General features: G+C 39.3%; 1 protein-coding gene and 2 pseudogenes across 1 annotated transcript; all 3 read right to left on the reverse strand.

Annotated features, from left to right (window-relative positions):
* Positions 1–2,193: 2,193 nt before the first annotated feature.
* Positions 2,194–4,875, reverse strand: LOC136852271 (ATP synthase subunit a-like; annotated as a pseudogene).
* A 294-nt stretch (positions 4,876–5,169) lies between these two features.
* On the reverse strand, positions 5,170–6,096 carry LOC136852096 (cytochrome c oxidase subunit 2-like; annotated as a pseudogene).
* A 6,305-nt stretch (positions 6,097–12,401) lies between these two features.
* Positions 12,402–13,715, reverse strand: LOC136852098 (zinc finger BED domain-containing protein 5-like). Its single transcript, XM_067126550.1, has one exon. It carries the CDS (start codon positions 13,713–13,715, stop codon positions 12,402–12,404), a length of 1,314 nt encoding a protein of 437 aa, XP_066982651.1.
* Between the last annotated feature and the right edge of the window lie 4,853 nt (positions 13,716–18,568).

The raw sequence follows: 18,568 nt of genomic DNA on the forward strand, positions 1-18,568 counted from the left end.
TGTGTGGCAGGCACTCAGGAACTGCATCAGGTAATAGGTGGATACGGTGGGGTTTCCCTTCCATTACCGGGAGGGGCTCTCTCTCGGTGTTGAAGGTCGTGCTTGAAAAATGGGCTAATAACCAGTCTTCCAATCTGGTAATATTCTCCTCAGTAGGGGAAAACGGGATGGTCGACGGTCTTGCAGGTTGATCGGTTGCTTTGACGGACGTATGGGTCACACTTGCTGCTGTGGGGGCCGGAGTCGAGAAGAACATGGTTTGAAACGTTTCTGTACAAGACCTAGTTTCTTGCAAGCGTCAGGATAGATAAAAGTCAATGGAAGACTTCGATATACACTTCCTGGGTTGTGCCTCCCTTGTATTCTATAGTACACAAGGTCACGACAAGGTCGACCCTAAACCCCCTTCAGATGTGGGTTGGCAAAGTCTGTAACCCTCCCTTCAACCTCAGCGCGGCGGTTTCGTTCAGCGTCGCCAAGAACAGCTGGGTCATAATAACTGAAACCTGGGCACCAGTGTCGGCACCGCTCGTACACCGGACCACTCCAGTTGGATTGGCCAAGCATACACATCAACTTGAATGGTGGGTTGTGAGTTGCCGTTCCATAACCTTGCCTCTGCCGCTACAACTGCGATCACTGCACTCGCTATGTCCGACTCCGCTGCCAGACCACTGACGTTTTTCTTGGCGCTCCGCCCTCTGCAACACTTCTTCAGGTGTCCAGTTTTACCGCACCCGTGACATGTCATGTTTCTCGCGGGACATGAGGAATACCCAGGGGTATGACGAATACCACAATTACCACAGGGGCGTGATTGTACTTTCACAGGGGCACTCTTGTCATATTTATTAAGGGCGGCAGCCACCTGAGTTCTTCCTCACACACTTCGGCGCAGCTGCTCTAGGAAGCTGCTAGGCCATCACCCTATTACGAAGGGCGCGTCGTCGCGGGCGGCCTCAAACGCACTACGCGGCTCTGAGGAGTCGATATCCGAATATCATTACACGACTGAAATACTTGCCTTTTTAGCACTTTATCATGGGCCTACCGCGAACTACGCGTAGCATATATTCAGATAAATCATGATTACAATTAGGACAAGTGATGCTGTCGGTGGCAACTTTTGCGTACGCAATAAAAAAATCATTAAGGACTCACTAGGCTCTTGGGCCAAATAAAAGCTCTAGCCACTGCACTGCTTGATTAAAGCTTTTATCACTAATTGCTTAACTGCATTGAATGCCCCTTCAGTAGAGAGGGCACTCCCTGCGGCGTCGGTATATCTAGAATCAAGTGCGTTGCAATATGGGTTCACAATGTAGCCTTATGTGATGAACAGCCTCCTTCAAACTTCACCTTGCATAGCTGCAACCAACACTCCATTGGCCGTTCCAAGACCTGAAGGCTGCAGGGGCGCCTCCAGCCTCGCACTTTTCTGGAGCGCTGCTGATGAAGGGATCCTTGGATTTGGGAACATTGCTGCACCCCGGAGTGACAACGCTGTTATCTCAGCCTGAAGGTTCTGGATGGCCTGTTGCTGGGTTGTAACGCGTGTTGAGCCTGCAGCATTGAAGCTGGCAATATCCTGACGCCGGTTCCTGAACTTCCTGTCCTTGCAATAATGCCCCTAGGGGATGCAAACGAGGGTCATCTCGGCGGTTGTGCCATGCTGTACTATGGATATGGCTGTAGGTCCTATTTCTTCATTCACTGTGCCATGTTGGGTCTAATGCTAGGCAGGATCAGGAAATGATACTCAGCATGGTTTCGTATCTTCATTACAACTGACTCACAGCGGAAGACGGAAGTACAGATAGCTCGTGACGTCACTTATATGGGCGGCAGCTAACACATCTTACAATAACCCAATTAATGACGAATATCAACAAATAACAATAACCTCAATAATACTTGAGTCAAAGTCATGTCCGAACTCTGAACACAACTCTCAAACGAAACTGACTTATTTGTACAAAACTGATAAACTTAAGAAAATGAGAAATACCCTCTATTGAATACAATAGCAATCATTCCAATAATTAAATATATATATCAATTCCAATTAACAACACAGTGGAATCAAAGAAACATAAATATGAAACATTAGACCTTTCATGTGACGTCATCAGACGTCTTACATCAGCAGAACTATTGCTGTTGAGTCGAAAACTCGACAAATGGATTCGGTAATGGGTCATGGTCTGACGTCTATTAGGTGGTAGGCATGATGCCCGTGTTTTGGCATTAGTTTACTTCTCTAGCGTAAAGGGTTCTTAGAGTGGCAAATACATAGGACTGAATTACAGCAACTGCTGCTTCTAGAATTAGTAGAAGAATCTGGGCTAATACTAGTATGGATACTGCTGTGTGAACTAAGGATTACGTATCTAATGGTTTCGATTAATACTATCACTGGCGTTCCTGGGGTTCCTGCTGGCATGAGGTGGGCGAATATGTGTTGAGTTTGTAAGGACGGGATTGAGTGACATACTGGCTGGGTGTTGACTGGTTTATTGTTGGTTCCTTACTGAATGAATGTACATGTTGTTGTTGTTGTTTCAGATTTAGCTGGCCTTGTGCCAGCACAGGCTCTTGCTCTGAGAGCAGCCCGTAACTCTATGTTGATGATGAGTCTGTGAGATGGGTAGGTTAGATGAAAACTTTATTATGATGCATGAAAGTGATTTTGGTGGGGGTGAATGTACAGAATCTTCGAAGATGTTATTGGCCTGTGCGGGCCGAAAAGTAGCATCTACACACAGACAGAGCAAAACAGGTAATGTTTCGGACATCTGTGTTTGTCGGCAGACAAACAGATGGCGATTGTGAGAGATATAATAAACATACAGTGATAAAACACATATCAATGGAAAGGCCATGAAATTCTACATATGGCCAATTGCATGAGATTCGAGACAGATTAATGAATACAATGCAGTAGCATAATATGTGTGAAATGGCGAGACGTTTGGCGTCTTCACAAACAGAAACATACATACAGTTTGATACAGAATATTCGGTGGAACATTATGAGTACATGATTAGAATGCTTGCATGGCAATGCAAGTAGTGGTGACTGTACATAAATCGAGATAACAATGGTTAGGGAGAAACAGACGGAAATATTGTATGGTAGAGAGAGAGAAAATGGGATGCTCATTTCTGTCTTGTCCCCTCCGATGGATGACGAACACACGAACAATACACGTGTGCTCGAAAGAGACCGCGGTCAGTGCGACGGGTCTCTACAATACTGCCAATCCCCCACAAGCAAGGCATCGATGCGGAAATCGTCTTGCTGACAATTGGAATGGGCTCAAAGGGCTTGGGTTAGGGGCGGGTAGGAGGCTGAAGGGCGGCGCCGGCCGGCAGGAACTCGAGGAGGATGGTAGCGGGTTGAAGGATTACGTCGGATGATCCTTCGGTAGCCAGCTCCAGGGGGACGGCAGTAGGCTGAAGGATGACGGTGGCTGATCCTTCGGTAGCTGGCTCGAGGGCTGAAGGATGACGGCAGCTGATCCTTCGATAGCCAGCTTGAGGGGGGCGGCAGCAGGCTGAAGGATGACGTCGGCTGGTTCTTCGTTGGTCAGCTCATCCAGTACGAGTTCGGGGGCGGCTTCAGGTATCCTGGAGGAGGCGTCCAAGGCTCCAGTGGTGGGGTGGGTCATCTCAGAGGGTCGGACATCTACTAAGAAGAGCTCGGGAACGGCAGGAAACGGGGTGGCGGCGAAGAGTCTGTTGGCATGTGGGTCATCTTGGGTCAGCCGGGTCCCTCGTTTTACTCCGGGGTCACCAGTGTAAGGACGGGATTGAGTGACGTACTGGCTGGGTGTTGACTGGTTTATTGTTGGTTCCTTACTGAATGAATGTACAGTTGTTTCAGATTTAGCTGGCCTTGTGCCAGCACGGGCTCTTGCTTTGAGAGCAGCCCGTAACATGAATGTACAGAATCTTCGAAGATGTTATTGGCCTGTGCGGGCTGAAAAGTAGCATCTACACACAGACAGAGCAAAACAGAGGTAATGTTTCGGACATCTGTGTTTTGTCGGCAGACAAACAGATGGCGATTGTGAGAGACATAATAAATGTACAGTGATAAAACATATATCAATGGAAAGGCCAGAAAATTCTACATATGGCCAATTGTATGAGATTCGAGACAGATTAATGAATACAATGCAGCAGCATAATATATGTGAAATGGTGAGATGTTTGGCGTCTTCACAAACAGAAACATACATACAGTTTGATACAGAAGATTCGGTGGAACAATATGAGTACATGATTAGAATGCTTGCATAGCAATGCAAGTAGTGGTGATTGTACATAAATCGAGACAACAATGGTTAGGGAGAAACAGACGGAAATATTGTATGGTAGAAGTTGTGTTCCTTGAGAGAGAGAAAATGGGATGCTCGTTTCTGTCTTGTCCCCTTCGACGGATGACGAACACACGAATGCACACGTGTGCTCGAAAGAGACTGCGGTTGTTGCGACGGGTCTCTACAAGTTTGGTTGATTCATCCAAACAGTATAAATGTTATTCATAAGGGCAGAGCTAAGGATAGTGTTATTGATATGTGTCTTGTTCTTGTGAAGATGTAAGGTATGAGTCCTAAGAAGTTATTGAACACGATAAATCTGAAGAGACACGAATATAATAGTTCTTCATGGGTTGGTTGGTCCTAAGAGGGTTTTGAATTCTTTGTGTAAAGATGTCGTTACTGAAGATCATATATGTGAGGAGCGTGATGGTATAGCTCAAAATGGGTAGGGGATAAACAACAGTCCAAGTATTGTGGATGCTCAGTTTAGAGACAGGTGGTTGATCCTGGAGATTGGGTCAAATCTTGAGAATAGGTTTGTTATCATTTTCAGTTGCTTGGTCTGTTTTGATAAGGGTTACAACATGGGGGACAATTTTAATGGGTGTTTTGATAAAGTATCTTAAGATGATAATTAGGGCTAATATTACTGTGAAAAATCATAATAGGGGGTCTATTTGGGGGATTTTAAAATATTACTTTGTAATAATTCGAGCCTGACAAGCTTGTGTTATGTATTAATTAATTTTAATCATTAGAAGTAGGCGTAACTACTATTGTAAGTTTAAAAGACTTACACTTGCTTTCAGTCATCTAATGAATTATTACTATTAGATGAAATTCAGTTTAAAAAGGATTTAATTGAAGTTCTTTCTACGACCACTGGTATGAATCTGTGATTAGCTCCGCAAACTTCTGAGCATTGTCCGTAGAATAGGCCTGGTCGATTGATCTGAAACCTGATTTGATTAAGTCGTCCAGGTACTGCATCTGCTTTCACTCCTAGGGCCGGTACCATTCATGAGTGAATAACGTCTCCTGCTCTAATTAGGGCTCGAATTTGGGTGTTTATCGGCAAGATTGTTCGGTTATCTACTTCTAGAAGTCGAAATTCTCTTTCTGTGATATCTCGTCCTGACACCATGTATGAGTCAAATCTAATCTGAGTGAAATCTGAGTATTCATATCTTTAGTATCATTGTCGGCCAATGGCTTTAAGGGTTACTCTAGGGTTGTTCACTTCGTCAAGTGAGCACAGTAATCGCAGGGATGGAAGGGCAATAAAGATTAGGATAATTGCAGGCAGATTGTTCAAATTGTCTCGATAGTTTGATGTTCTAATAAAATTCGGTTTGATAGCGAGTTGAAGAATAGGGATGAGAGTATAAATCCTACTAGGGTGGTGATGAGGATGAGAACTAGTATTGCGTGGTCATGGAAAAAGATTAGTTGTTCTATAAGGGGAGATGCTGCGTCTTGGAGGTTAAGAGCTTTTCATGTTGCCATTGTTTCTAAAAGAAACTGGGTTTCCTATTGGGAGCTTAAATCCTATGCAATGATCTGCCATTTTAGAAAGTTAGCTGTTAGGGGGATTTCTATATATCTGAGATCTGCTGGTGGGAGGTTGTGTTGTCACTCAATAGAAGTTGGTATGAATAGGGAGAATAGAGCGGGTCGTTTAGATGTAAGTGCTCCTCGAACTGCTATGATGAATCCCAGTAGGGCGATCAGGGAAATGGATGATTCTACTGAAGATACGACATTTCATGTTGTGTAAGCGTCTGGATAGTCAGAGTATCGCCGAGGTATTCCATTTAGCCCTAAGAAGTATTGTAGAAAGAAAGTTAGATTTACTCCAATGAACATTGTTGTGAAGTGGGTTTTTAATCATTTAGGGTGAAGTGACAGCCCAGTAAATAGCAGGAATCAGTGGGCGATTCCAGCGAAAATGCCGAATACTGCTCCCATGGATAGAACGTAGTGGAAGTGAGCAACTACATAATGTGTCGTGGAGGATGATGTCAATGGATGAGTTGGCTAGGACTACTCCTGTTAGTCCTCCTATGGTGAATAGGAAAATGAATCCTAGGGCTCAAATTAATGAAGGGCTGTAGGTGAATTGTGTACCGTGAAGGGTGGCTAGTCATCTGAAAATTTTGATTCCTGTTGGTACAGCAATAATTATTGTGGCAGAAGAGAAGTACGCTCGTGTGTCTACGTCTATCCCCATGGTGAACATGTGGTGAGCTCAGACAACAAATCCAAGTACCCCAATTGCCATCATGGCATAAAACATTCCGAGTGTCCTAAATGACGCTTTGTTTCCCTGATTCTTGCCTTACAATAAGAGAAATCATGCCGAAGGCTGGTAGGATTAAAATATATACCTCTGGGTGCCCAAAGAATCAGAATAGGCGTTGGCAGAGAATTGGGTCACCCCCTCCAGCAGGGTCGAAGAAAGATGTGTTTAGGTTTCGATCGGTTAGAAGTATAGTAATGGCTCTGGCTAGGACTGGTAAAGAGAGGAGAAGTAGAAGACAGCTCATACAAATAGGTGTAGCCGGTCTATAGTTATTCCGGGGGCTCGCATATTGATTACTGTGGTGATAAAATTACTGGCCCCTAAGACTGGGGAAACCCCGGCTAGGTGGAGAGAGAAAATACCTAAATCTACTGAGGCTCCGGCGTGAGCTGTGTCGGCTGCTAGGGGTGGGTAGGCAGTTCATCCGGTGCCTACGCCTCTTGCTACTTCTCTCTAGAGGGATAGTAGAAAGAGGCGTAGGCCGCAATAATTCTGATGATGATGATAATGACGACTACGACCCTCAACAGTCGACAAACTGAGAGGCAATTTTGGAATGCTGATTATTATTATTATTATTATGATTGATTATTCAACAGTTATTATTAATTGAGGCCACAATTTTTATTATTATTATTATTATTATTATTATTATTATTATTATTATTATTATTATTATGAAGATAACCCTGATGATGATGATCAGGCCAGACTGGAGCCCTCAACAGTCGACTAACTGAGATGGAAAAAATGTATTAGAACGATGGAAGAGGAATATATATAAAAAATATTTAGCAATCCATTTTGGAGATGATGCTGAGGCCACACCAGTTTTTATTATTATTTTTTAGAATTATTAATTATTATTATTATTATTATTATTATTATTAATTATTATGATGACTGATGCTCATGACCCTCAGGTCAGAATTGGTTTTGTAATTTGGTTATCTGGCTTTCACTGGTGCTTGGTTTTGTAACTGCTTTCCAGTTTGGAATGCTGAACCAGGTCAGAATTGGTTTTGTAACAATTATTATTATATTATTATTTTGTTTTATCAGAATATTTTGATGATTATGATGATAGCTCTTATGTTTGTTTACCAGAGGAATTGGTTTTGAAGCTTTTAATGTTTTGTTTTACTCTTGGTTTTTGTATGGATGGTCAAAATTGGTTTTGGAACTGGTTAAGAGGAGTTTGTATAAAAAAACTGATTTCTTATGTTTGTTACAGTCAACCACTTTGTTGATCAGAAAGGTTTAGTAATAGACATTAACTGGTCAAGACTGGTGCTCTTATGTTTGTTTACTCAGAATTCAGAACAGACTGGTGCTCTTAGATGATTGATGTTTTGTTTTACCTTGGTTATCAGCTTTCACTGGTGCTCTTATGTTTGTTTACCAGGTCAGAATTGGTTTTGTAACTGGTTATCAGCTTTCACTGGTGCTCTTATGTTTGTTTACCAGGTCAGAATTGGTTTTGTAATTGGTTATCAGCTTTCACTGATGCTTTTATGTTTGTTTACCAGGTCAGAATTGGTTTTGTAATTGTTTTGTTTACCAGGTCAGAATTGGTTTTGTAACTGGTTATCAGCTTTCACTGGTGCTCTTATGTTTGTTTACCAGGTCAGAATTGGTTTTGTAACTGGTTATCAGCTTTCACTGGTGCTCTCTTACATTTGTTTACCAGGTTTTGTAACATCAGCTTTCACTGAATTGGTTTTACCAGGTGAAAACTGGTTATCAGCTTTCACTGGTGCTCTTATGTTTGTTTACCAGGTCAGTTTTTTGTAACTGGTTATCAGCTTTTACCAGGTCAGAATTGGTTTTGTAACTGGTTATCAGCACTGGTGCTCTTATGTTTGTTTACCAGGTCAGAATTGGTTTTGTAATTGGTTATCAGCTTTCACTGGTGCTCGATGCTTACTCAGAATTGGTTTTGTAACTGGTTATCAGCTTTCACTGGTGCTCTTGTTTGTTTACCAGGTCAGAATTGGTTTTGTAACTGGTTATCAGCTTTCACTGGTTTCCAGGTCAGAATTGGTTTGATGCTCTTATGTTTGTTTACCAGGTCAGAATTGGTTTTGTAATTGGTTATCAGCTTTCACTGGTGCTCTTATGTTTTTACCAGGTCAGAATTGGTTTTGTAATTGGTTATCAGCTTTCACTGGTGCTCTTATGTTTGTTTACCAGGTCAGAATTGGTTTTATAATTGGTTATCAGCTTTCACTGGTGCTCTTATGTTTGTTTACCAGGTCAGAATTGGTTTTGTAATTGGTTATCAGCTTTCACTGGTGCTCTTATGTTTGTTTACCAGGTCAGAATTGGTTTTGTAATTGGTTATCAGCTTTCACTGGTGCTCTTATGTTTGTTTACCAGGTCAGAATTGGTTTTATAACTGGTTATCAGCTTTCACTGCTCTTATGTGCCAGGTCTTACATTTGTTTACCAGGTCAGTTTGTTTAATTGGTTTTGTAACTGGTTATCAGCTTTCACTGGTGCTCTTAGAATTGTTTACCAGGTCAGAATTGGTTTTATAATTGGCTATCAGCTTTTATCAGCTTGTGCGCTTATGTTTGTTTCACTGGTGCTCTTATGTTCAGAATTGGTTTTATAATTGGTTATCAGCTTGGAATGAATGTCATTTGTATGATTAGGCTATCATGTATTTTTGTTGCCTCTATTATTATCATATTATCGCACGTTGTTCTTTGGTTGATAAACGCAGTCTTTGAAGGTCCAATTTGGTTCATTACAAACTCTTTAAATTGATTTATTCCACTAATATACCACTACTTTTTTGTGGGGGTGGGGTGTTATTTACCACCAATAAGTAACTTACATGTCTCATATAAGGAGTAGTACGTTTGCCATCGGCTACGTGTTTTACTTTTACTCTCTGTGGCCAAAGTACGTATAAGTAGGCCTATGGCCTGCCATTGTCTCTGAATAAAAACATTATGGATAGACCTTTGACCTGTCATTGCCTCAAGATATAAGAAATTGACGTGTAGGCCTATGCCCTGTCATTGCCTCAAAATACAAGAATTTTACATATAGACCTAATCTCACGATATGAACATTATGATGAATTAATTCCCTATTATCGCAACTGGCTGCATAAGTCTGCTTCATTCCAGTTGATGTGGTCTGTGAGGAACCGCTTATGCAAGCCATGTAGGTTGCGCATGATAAAAAAAAAAAAAAGACGCACAGACAGAATGATCCAAGATCAGAACTTCTTAATGATATTATATAACTTAGTGATATATCTTTTATCGAAGATATCAATTGCAGACTTCACAACTCCGGGAACTCAAATCTGTGGTGACATGATTCATACACGGAGCTCAACATGAGCGAGCGGAGCCAAATCCGCACTGGTAATCATTTGGACTGTTAACTGGTGTGACGTCATTCCCCCCTTCGAGAGCTAACCAATCACTGGCGTGCAGTGGGCGGGGCTTAGCTTTGCAGGTGGGCCTGCTATACTGCATCACTTGGCGAAACATATTGTTGGAATAATTTTTCTCTGTTTCTTTTTGTTTTAAATTATTTCTCTAGTCTCATGGAGTGACTGATTAAATCCTCAACTATGCGGGTTTAAGAATGAGGTCAAATGATCAGTTATATATTCACATAACGGCTGTAGAAGACCACATTATTGATTACTAACACCACACAAATAGGCCTACTTAAAAACATATCCCAAGATATGACACGATTCCCCGCCTTTCATAAATCAGCCAAACCATATAAGCCTACAATTTTGAGTGCTAGAATAAAATCCTCTTCAGACCAAAATATAAAGAAAAAGTTAGGCCGAGTCACAAGAAAATATGAATGCCTCGATTCTTCAAGAAGAAACATACGAAGAACGGTAATAAATTTAATTTCCTTTAAACAATGTTAGTTAAGCTCAGCTGCCATAAAATATATATTTCTTTGGGTACCTAAAAAATAAAAAAATAACTGAGAAAAGAAATTGTAAGTGGAGAGGATAACAAACAAAGCGCTCAAATCCAGCTCTTGTAGAGATGGCTTCCTGTCGTGAACATCGACAGTACATAATGTTGATGAATGGCCCGATGATTTCCATGAGCCAGCCATACGTCTCCGAAGGGTCGTAGGGGTGTGCCCGGTGTAGTTTTGGCTGTGAGATTTACACATCTCTGTACAAATGAATTTGTAAACTACTTTCGTACACATCTTCGAGTCTCTCTCACTCTCACTCTCCCTCTAATGAACTTGACTATCTCACAGCTTTGCAACAAAGTGTTGCCTGTGTATTTTAGGTCAAAGAGCCCTTAACTTCGGGTAGAGTAGCATCTCAACTTAATTGTATCCGTATTTCGTCCCTACATGCGCCTAAAGTTGTCCTCCAATACATATAAAAAGAAATATTATTTACTGTGTTAATTTGGCGTGTCAATATGGCCGACGCCTTCATCGACGTTGCCGTGATATCTTCCATACGTAACGAGTCAGCTTTTGCCAATTTACGTCGATAATTGTTAATAAAATTAATAAATAATGGTTAATTACATCGATCTAATTTTTATTTTTTATGTTTAGATAATTATCTAATCCGAAAGAGCTAAAATAAGCCTTCAAACTATTTCGAGGACGAATCGTACGCTGGCAACGACGTGGACCCCCCCCCCCCGCTGATCATTTGCCCAAGACACACTAGATAAAATTTATAAATTTGCCGATTTCAAGTTAATGAAACTGTGTATTGACACAAACAATGCACTCAGAATATATTTAAATTGTATTTAATACACAAATACACACTGCAGGGTGTATGTGAAAGTTTGTGCGTGTGTGTAACCAAACATTCTAAGTCGAGGCAGGAAGTGTCGTACAGCGATATGTAAATGGCTTATATTGCAAACGTACAAATCTACATTATAAGATACAGTAATGTATTATATACATTTTTGATACGTTTTAAATGTATGGGATACATTATGGCAATGTATTTTAGAAGATACCTGTACAATTAAAAAAACAAGGCGTTCTCGAGTAGTGAAGCACAGAAATGACGTCATTGTACTCTTTTAAGAGTCAGACTCAGAGCCTCAGTCAGCCAGCACAAGCGACGAAGTGACGGTCTCCTGAGTGTTGCCAATGGAAAATTATGAAAATCCCAAGACCTCTCCCTCAAAAATCCCAAGAATTCCCAAGATTCATAGAAATTGAATTTTACATCAGGCTATGCTAGTTTATGTATATAAATGTGTTCATAAGACACCTACCTTAATTTTAAAGCAGTATTTTCATTAATTTATTGAAGAAAACCCATGGTATCTTCTTCTTCACTGTCGTCTTCGAGTAGATGAACCACATTTCTCTTCTTAGCCTGCATTTCTTTCTCCTTTTGTCTTCGATAACACACACCTTCTTTGACATCCTTCAGCAAAGTATTTGAAGGTCTAAATTGAAAACAAGGCACCTCTTGCCTAACAATTGCCTGCTTAGCTAGCAATCTATTTGCCACTGTCTGAACTTTAAGTCTGTTTGTTTGTTTGTTTTTTATCAGGTTGAGTTGAGAGAAAACTCGCTCAACACAAGCTGATGAATGTGGCAAAGCTAAGAGACTACACATAAATTTGGATAACATGCCAAATTTTGCTTGTCCATGTCCATCCTTCACTGTTTTTAATTCACACCAAAAAGTTGTTGTTTTCATATCCAAACTTTTGAGAGAATCTTTAGCATATAATAGATCTCTCCACTGTTCTTGTAACTCATCCAAATCCTCGTCTTTACCACAGAGGGAAGTGTACAGCTATTTTGGCAATGGTGTTTAGGGTTCTATTACTAGAAAGGGCTTCCTTTGGTTCAAGTACACGTAACATGGATAACACTGAATCTTCTTCAAAAGAAAATCTTTTCTGGATTTGTAAACACAACTCTATTAAATAATTCCTGCAGTCTCTTCGAAATCTTTCTTCCTGATCTCCTAGGGGTTCAACTGCTAAATGTCCTTCACACCTTCCTCCTAGATGAAGTGCACTCAATTCTTTATACAGTTTTCTTTCAGCTGGATTGATAGAGGTTAGTTTCTGTGAACAGATAACATCATCTTTTATGAACATGCTAAGAATGCCTCTGTACTCATCTGACAAAGTGGTAAAGAGAGTATTCAGCCTGAAGTCCCGAGACTGAAACTCTACATTCATCTTATCAACTTTGCCTACTATATAATTCAAGAAAAGTAACATATGCTTGGTTCCACGTGTTTGCATGATCTTGAGAAGATTGCCAGCTCCATCAACTTTATCAGATCTAGCCTCTGTTTGGAAGAATAAGCAAAGAGCATCCCACTGCTCTAGAATTCGGGATATTACTTGTCCTCTTGAAAGCCAACGTGTTTGGCATAACTTCAGTATCTTGTGCTTTGGTGAGTCAACAATCTCTTGGATAAGCTGAAATTGATGGTTTCGTTTGCTGCTTCGTGCAAAATAACAACACACATCTTTAATGAAAACTTCAAGCCAAGTAGGAAGTTGAGCACTGGCATGACTTGAACATAGTGCAAAGGAATGGCAGACACAACCTAACACAAATACACTAGGCACATCTTTTTTTAAATGAATCTGGAATCCATTGTTATTGCCAAGCATAGTGGAACAGTTATCACTAGCAAATCCAATAATGTTTTCCTTTGGAATATCTCTAGACTCTAAAATTTGTTTCACAGTTTTGTAAAGTTCCTCTGCAGTAGCATTTTCCACCTCTACTGTGTCTAAAAGGGCATCAGTTACCTTCATTTTCTTTTCATCATAAAATCTTACCATTACAGCTAGGACTTGAGCAACTGAAACATCCGTACTTTCGTCTATTATGAGTGAGAATTTGTATTCCCTACACATTTTTGTGATCATCTCTCGTTCTTCATGTGCAATTCCTTCTTGAATTATGTATGAAGCTTTTGTCTTCTTTAGACTCATATTTTGTGCTACATCACATTTAGGGAACATTTTCTTCATTGTTTCGACTAAGTGGTCAGCTTGATGAAAAGGCACTCCATGTTCAGCAATAAATGAGGAAAGCAAGAGTTCTGCATTTGCAACCATATCAGACAGACCTGGTTCACTTTTTTCTTCACAAATTTGTCAAGGTTTACCTCACTTTCTCTGGCATTAAAGTTCCGTACATGTTTAGCTGATGTCTTATGATTCATAAGAGCAGACTTGTTGCAGTTCTTTAGTTTAGAATCACAAACAGTGCAGATGACTGTGTATTTATCTGATGGATCAGGTTTCACCTAATTTTTTAATTCTGGATCATTCATCCATTCAGCCTTGAAAGATAGCTGGTACCAAATCTTTGGTTTCTTTTTGGTGAAACACCTGAGGAACTAGCCATTTTTCCTCTTTCTCTTTCTCTCTGTAATAATCACTTACACTGATGAGAAACTGAGATTGCTTATTACTGGATGATGTCAAGTACCTAAATGCCTTAATTAATCACTTTAATATTATAAGCAGTTCACCTAAATAGGTTATTGCTTCAATCACTTTAATACTATACACAGTTCACCTTAATATGGAAAAAAGTAACCTTTCTGTCTTCAAAAGACATGTCTATTTACATCCTAAAGTGGTACTGCACTCTATTTTTGTTTAATTTTCACAGTCATGGGCAAGATGAAAGCCTGGAGCTTATCCCGATGGTTTACAAAAAAAAAAAAAAAGGCATACATAGGCCTTGCCTACTGTAGGCTAAAAACTTAGCCTAATACAGTTCACATATATTAAGAGTATCAGTAAACAACAGATACTAACATCATCCAGTAATATGCACCAATGTAAACCTTAAAAAAAAAAAACAATTAGAGAATATCACTTCTTGTTTACCGATTCACTGATAATAATATAACCCGTAGCCTAACTCCGAGTGATCAATTGACTGTAATATGTAACAGCTCGGGCCGCCGGGCGCATTGCTATGCTGGTTTAAACAAGTATGTCATTCCCGTATACTACACGTCCAATCCATGTACTCCTACAGCAACGGTCCTGTTATTGCATACTTAACGTGTAATGTTTGTAACATTCACTGATTGTAGGCCACCTAAAATTAACTACAGATTTTATTTTATTTTTTTTTTTTTTTAGATTTTTTTCCCAAAATCCATAATATTTACATATATTCTATAAGACGTCCCAAAATCCCAAGAAATCCCCATTTTTCAACAAAAATTTCCAAGATCCCAAGGCTTTCCTTAAAATCCCAAGATCTTGGGAAAAATCCCAAGCGCTGGCAACACTCTCCTCTATCGGCTCGTACGTTCCTAAATTAGAGGCGTTGTCCCTCTCGTTGCCAATAATGTACTTCTCTGGAGTTTTACTAATAATCCGTCGGTCTTTTATTGTCTCCTGGGAGCAATATACTTTTGGTTATTCCCTCTTCATGGGGCTCTTAGCATAAAGAAATAATGCTCTTGCACAAATATTTTACTGATAACTGGTTTCCATCTCATGTTTTCTTTGAATTACTGTACCACGGAAGAAACTCTATGCAAGTATCCCACACATCCTAGACGGTAAATTTAGGAGTAATCTGAAGTTTTCAATAGAAAAACATTTAAGTATGTTACAAGTTCCAATTCCAAAAAATCCACTTACAATAGGGTCCCTTTTTAAACCTAAGGATGGAATCTGCCCATTAATGCAATCCTCAATCGTATACAAATATACTTGCCCCAGATGCAATGTGGGGACTTGCGTGGGATCGACTACACGATTGCTGAGGGTCTTAGTCATCGTACTGGTTGCAGATTGTCCAATCCAGAATTTTCTAAAATTAGAAATCATTCAAATATATGTAATACCTATTAATTACTCTGACTTCTCTGTTTTGGGCCAAACGGATAATGTACTAACTAAATTACAAGGGTTTTTGCAATACAATTGGTAATTACTGGTTAATACAAACCTCATCATCCGTTTGGCCCACAACAGACATCACATGATAAATGCTTGCCTCACGCAAGTCATCGTCCACAAGAACTGCTTGCTGTCCGGCTTGAGCCAGTTTTCCTTGCTGCTTTCCTTTGCATTTGTGTAGCATGTTGAGACTCTTGAAGTCGTTAGTTTTATTCCATGTATTTTAATGTATTTTCTCTTTTAGCCTTGATGATGGAACTTTGTGTTACGAAACGCGTCGGCAAATAAATATCACCTATAGGTATAGATACAGATACATACATTATATATATATATATATATATATATATATATATATATATATATATATATATATATATATATAATACCATGGTACATTTTCATTGTCAAATTATAAGTGTTTAATTTCACGTTTTCATCGTCTAATAAAAGGAGCATCGACTGTTGTCGAGAGGTTTTGTTTCTTTTACCTGCTCGTCAAAAAAAAAACAAAAAAAAAAAACAATGAAAAGCTAACTAAATGTTCAAACAATACGAACTAAAAAAAGCAGAAAGGGGTGTCACTGTCTGTCCTTATTCATCAGTGAACAAAAAAAATACTCTTTAGCCGCTTTGAACTCTTGTAAGCTCAAGACAATCAATACAACGGTCTTAACTTGATCTGCGTTCCTGCATTCCATTCGGGCCCTCGACAAGCGGCAGTGAGAGAGGGTGTCGTTGTGGAGAAGAAGGCGGGCAAAGCCCAGTGTTGCCACAATCCCACATCACTGACTAGAGCGGCAGCCCCGGACCATTCAGATGCAACGAACGAGATACCGACTGTAACCGAGACCACCGAGTCGCTAGCACTGACTACCTTGCGAGACGAAAGAAATGTAAACGAAACGTCACTAACACTGACAATTTGTTGTTTACCAGTCATGGTAATAAGTTAATTTCCTTAATTTTTTTCACCTACACTAATTTGTGTACACCAAATAATATTAACTCGAAACACAGGTTAAGAGATTAATATAAAATACTGAACCAAAACAATTATTTATTTAGTTACATTATAGTATATACCGAAGTACAAACATGTTTAATATTGTATTGGAAAATGTTTATACATAGTTTTCACGTCAAATTACAAGACGGCAGTGCATTGGTTGACTCTACTAGATGTGAATGAAATAATTTAATTATTGTCTTTTACATACAGCTATTATTTGGTAGTTGAAGTTCATAACTTTCTCTTCTTATTCTATTATATCTCTTCCATACAGCTATTATTTGCTAGGTAAAGTTTTTAACTTTCTCTTTTATTCAACTTTTTGCTAGTTACAATATAGTTATTTTCTTGGGAACAATAATTATTCAATAAAACGTTAGACGCCAATATTAATTTTGCAATTTTTTTCTGTACAATGACCTTCATTCCTTATAAGAGCAGCATATTTATTGTTCAACCTTGACCTTTATATGGGGATTTTACATTCATTGTTGTCCATCAAATGTAATGTAAATTTTTTTTTACATAACCTGCAACTTCTGGATAAGAATGGAAACACTGATTTTTTCCAAGAGTTAGTAAAGCTTGAATGAGATACTGATTATTTGTAAAGCTAAATGAACACGTTGCTTCTCAAAGGTGGATGAGGAGAATGCTTTTCATGGTAGTTTATAATAATGTTTCAAGAGTAAACCATCGTCTATCTCATGAAGTTTTTTCAGAGCTGAATGGTGCATAATGAATTTCATTTTCTAACATATGATTTCCATCAAAGGAGAACCGTGAGAACTTCAGTGTTTTATTTGTATCTTTCTGGCCAAGCCAATTATTCCTGGTACATCTCAACAAGCATACTGAATTTCCGCCTTTATAATCAAAATATGGTTTCAAGTGAGTTTCATCCACGGTCGGTACCACTGTTTTGTCATTGGGTAGTAATGATTTACATTTATTCTTAATGTACATCAGAAAATTTGAGTCATTTTGTTCTGACGCTGGGGGTAATTACAAAACAAAGAAGACAATATTACCAGGTCTGATGAATAATCAAATTTATTCAGTCATTAACCGTAGTTGTTCAAATATGAATTTCAGCAGAGGCAAGTGTTGACTGATCATCTAAAATTATTGCCAAAAATGAAATCACTACTTATATAACAGCAATGCTATTGCAGGTTTTAGAAATACACTCAGCACTGTCAGCTCTCTGCAAGTTATTCAATGATATTCGTATCATGAACTTCTGTAGGAATCTTTAAATCTCTTAAGTGCCGTACTTCAGAAACATGAACAAACGCATGTACTGTGCAGTTAGCCTTCACTGTAGGTAGGGTATTGTGTTGTACAGTATGCTATTTCAATTAATCTGTACTCAACTGTTACCTGTGGAAGAGGAAAGATGATCTTTTAATATCTGTACATGTATATATGAGCATTAAAACATAGTAATGCCATGAGGTTAGGTTAGTTATTGACATCCCTTCTGTTTTGTACCTGTAACCCTAGAACACTAGGCCAGTTTAATTTTATTCACCTTAACCAATGTAGGTCCAATAAGGTTTGTCCCTTACCTTTGACTACTGGCAACGGTAACTTGCCTATCTCCTGATCACTATACTGTACATCCACTTGTGATGGACCTATAAATTCTATGTCTGTGCCATTTCCAAAGCTCTTGCTAAGTCCTGCAATGTGAGTTCTGAGACATAGGCTACATTGGGAATTGTTTGACGTAGGCTAGCCTATGTTAGATTCGGTAATTTTTCGGAAGACTCCAGCCACCTCCCACATTATAATTTATATTTTTCTTGGGTAAAACACATCAAAACAAAAAATTTCATCTCAATGCATGACCTTTGCAAATGTCTAATAACAGAGGAAAATAATTAATCAAATTAAGATTTATAAGGTAAAAAAAAGTATATCTTAGTTTAACCAGACCACTGAGCTGGTTAACAGCAAGACAATACTAGCCCCCCACGCCCTCCATAGATAATACGGGAAAACTGTAACCAGTAAACACCCC

The sequence above is a fragment of the Macrobrachium rosenbergii genome, chromosome 25, assembly GCF_040412425.1.
Source record: "Macrobrachium rosenbergii isolate ZJJX-2024 chromosome 25, ASM4041242v1, whole genome shotgun sequence".
NCBI lineage: Eukaryota > Metazoa > Arthropoda > Malacostraca > Decapoda > Palaemonidae > Macrobrachium > Macrobrachium rosenbergii.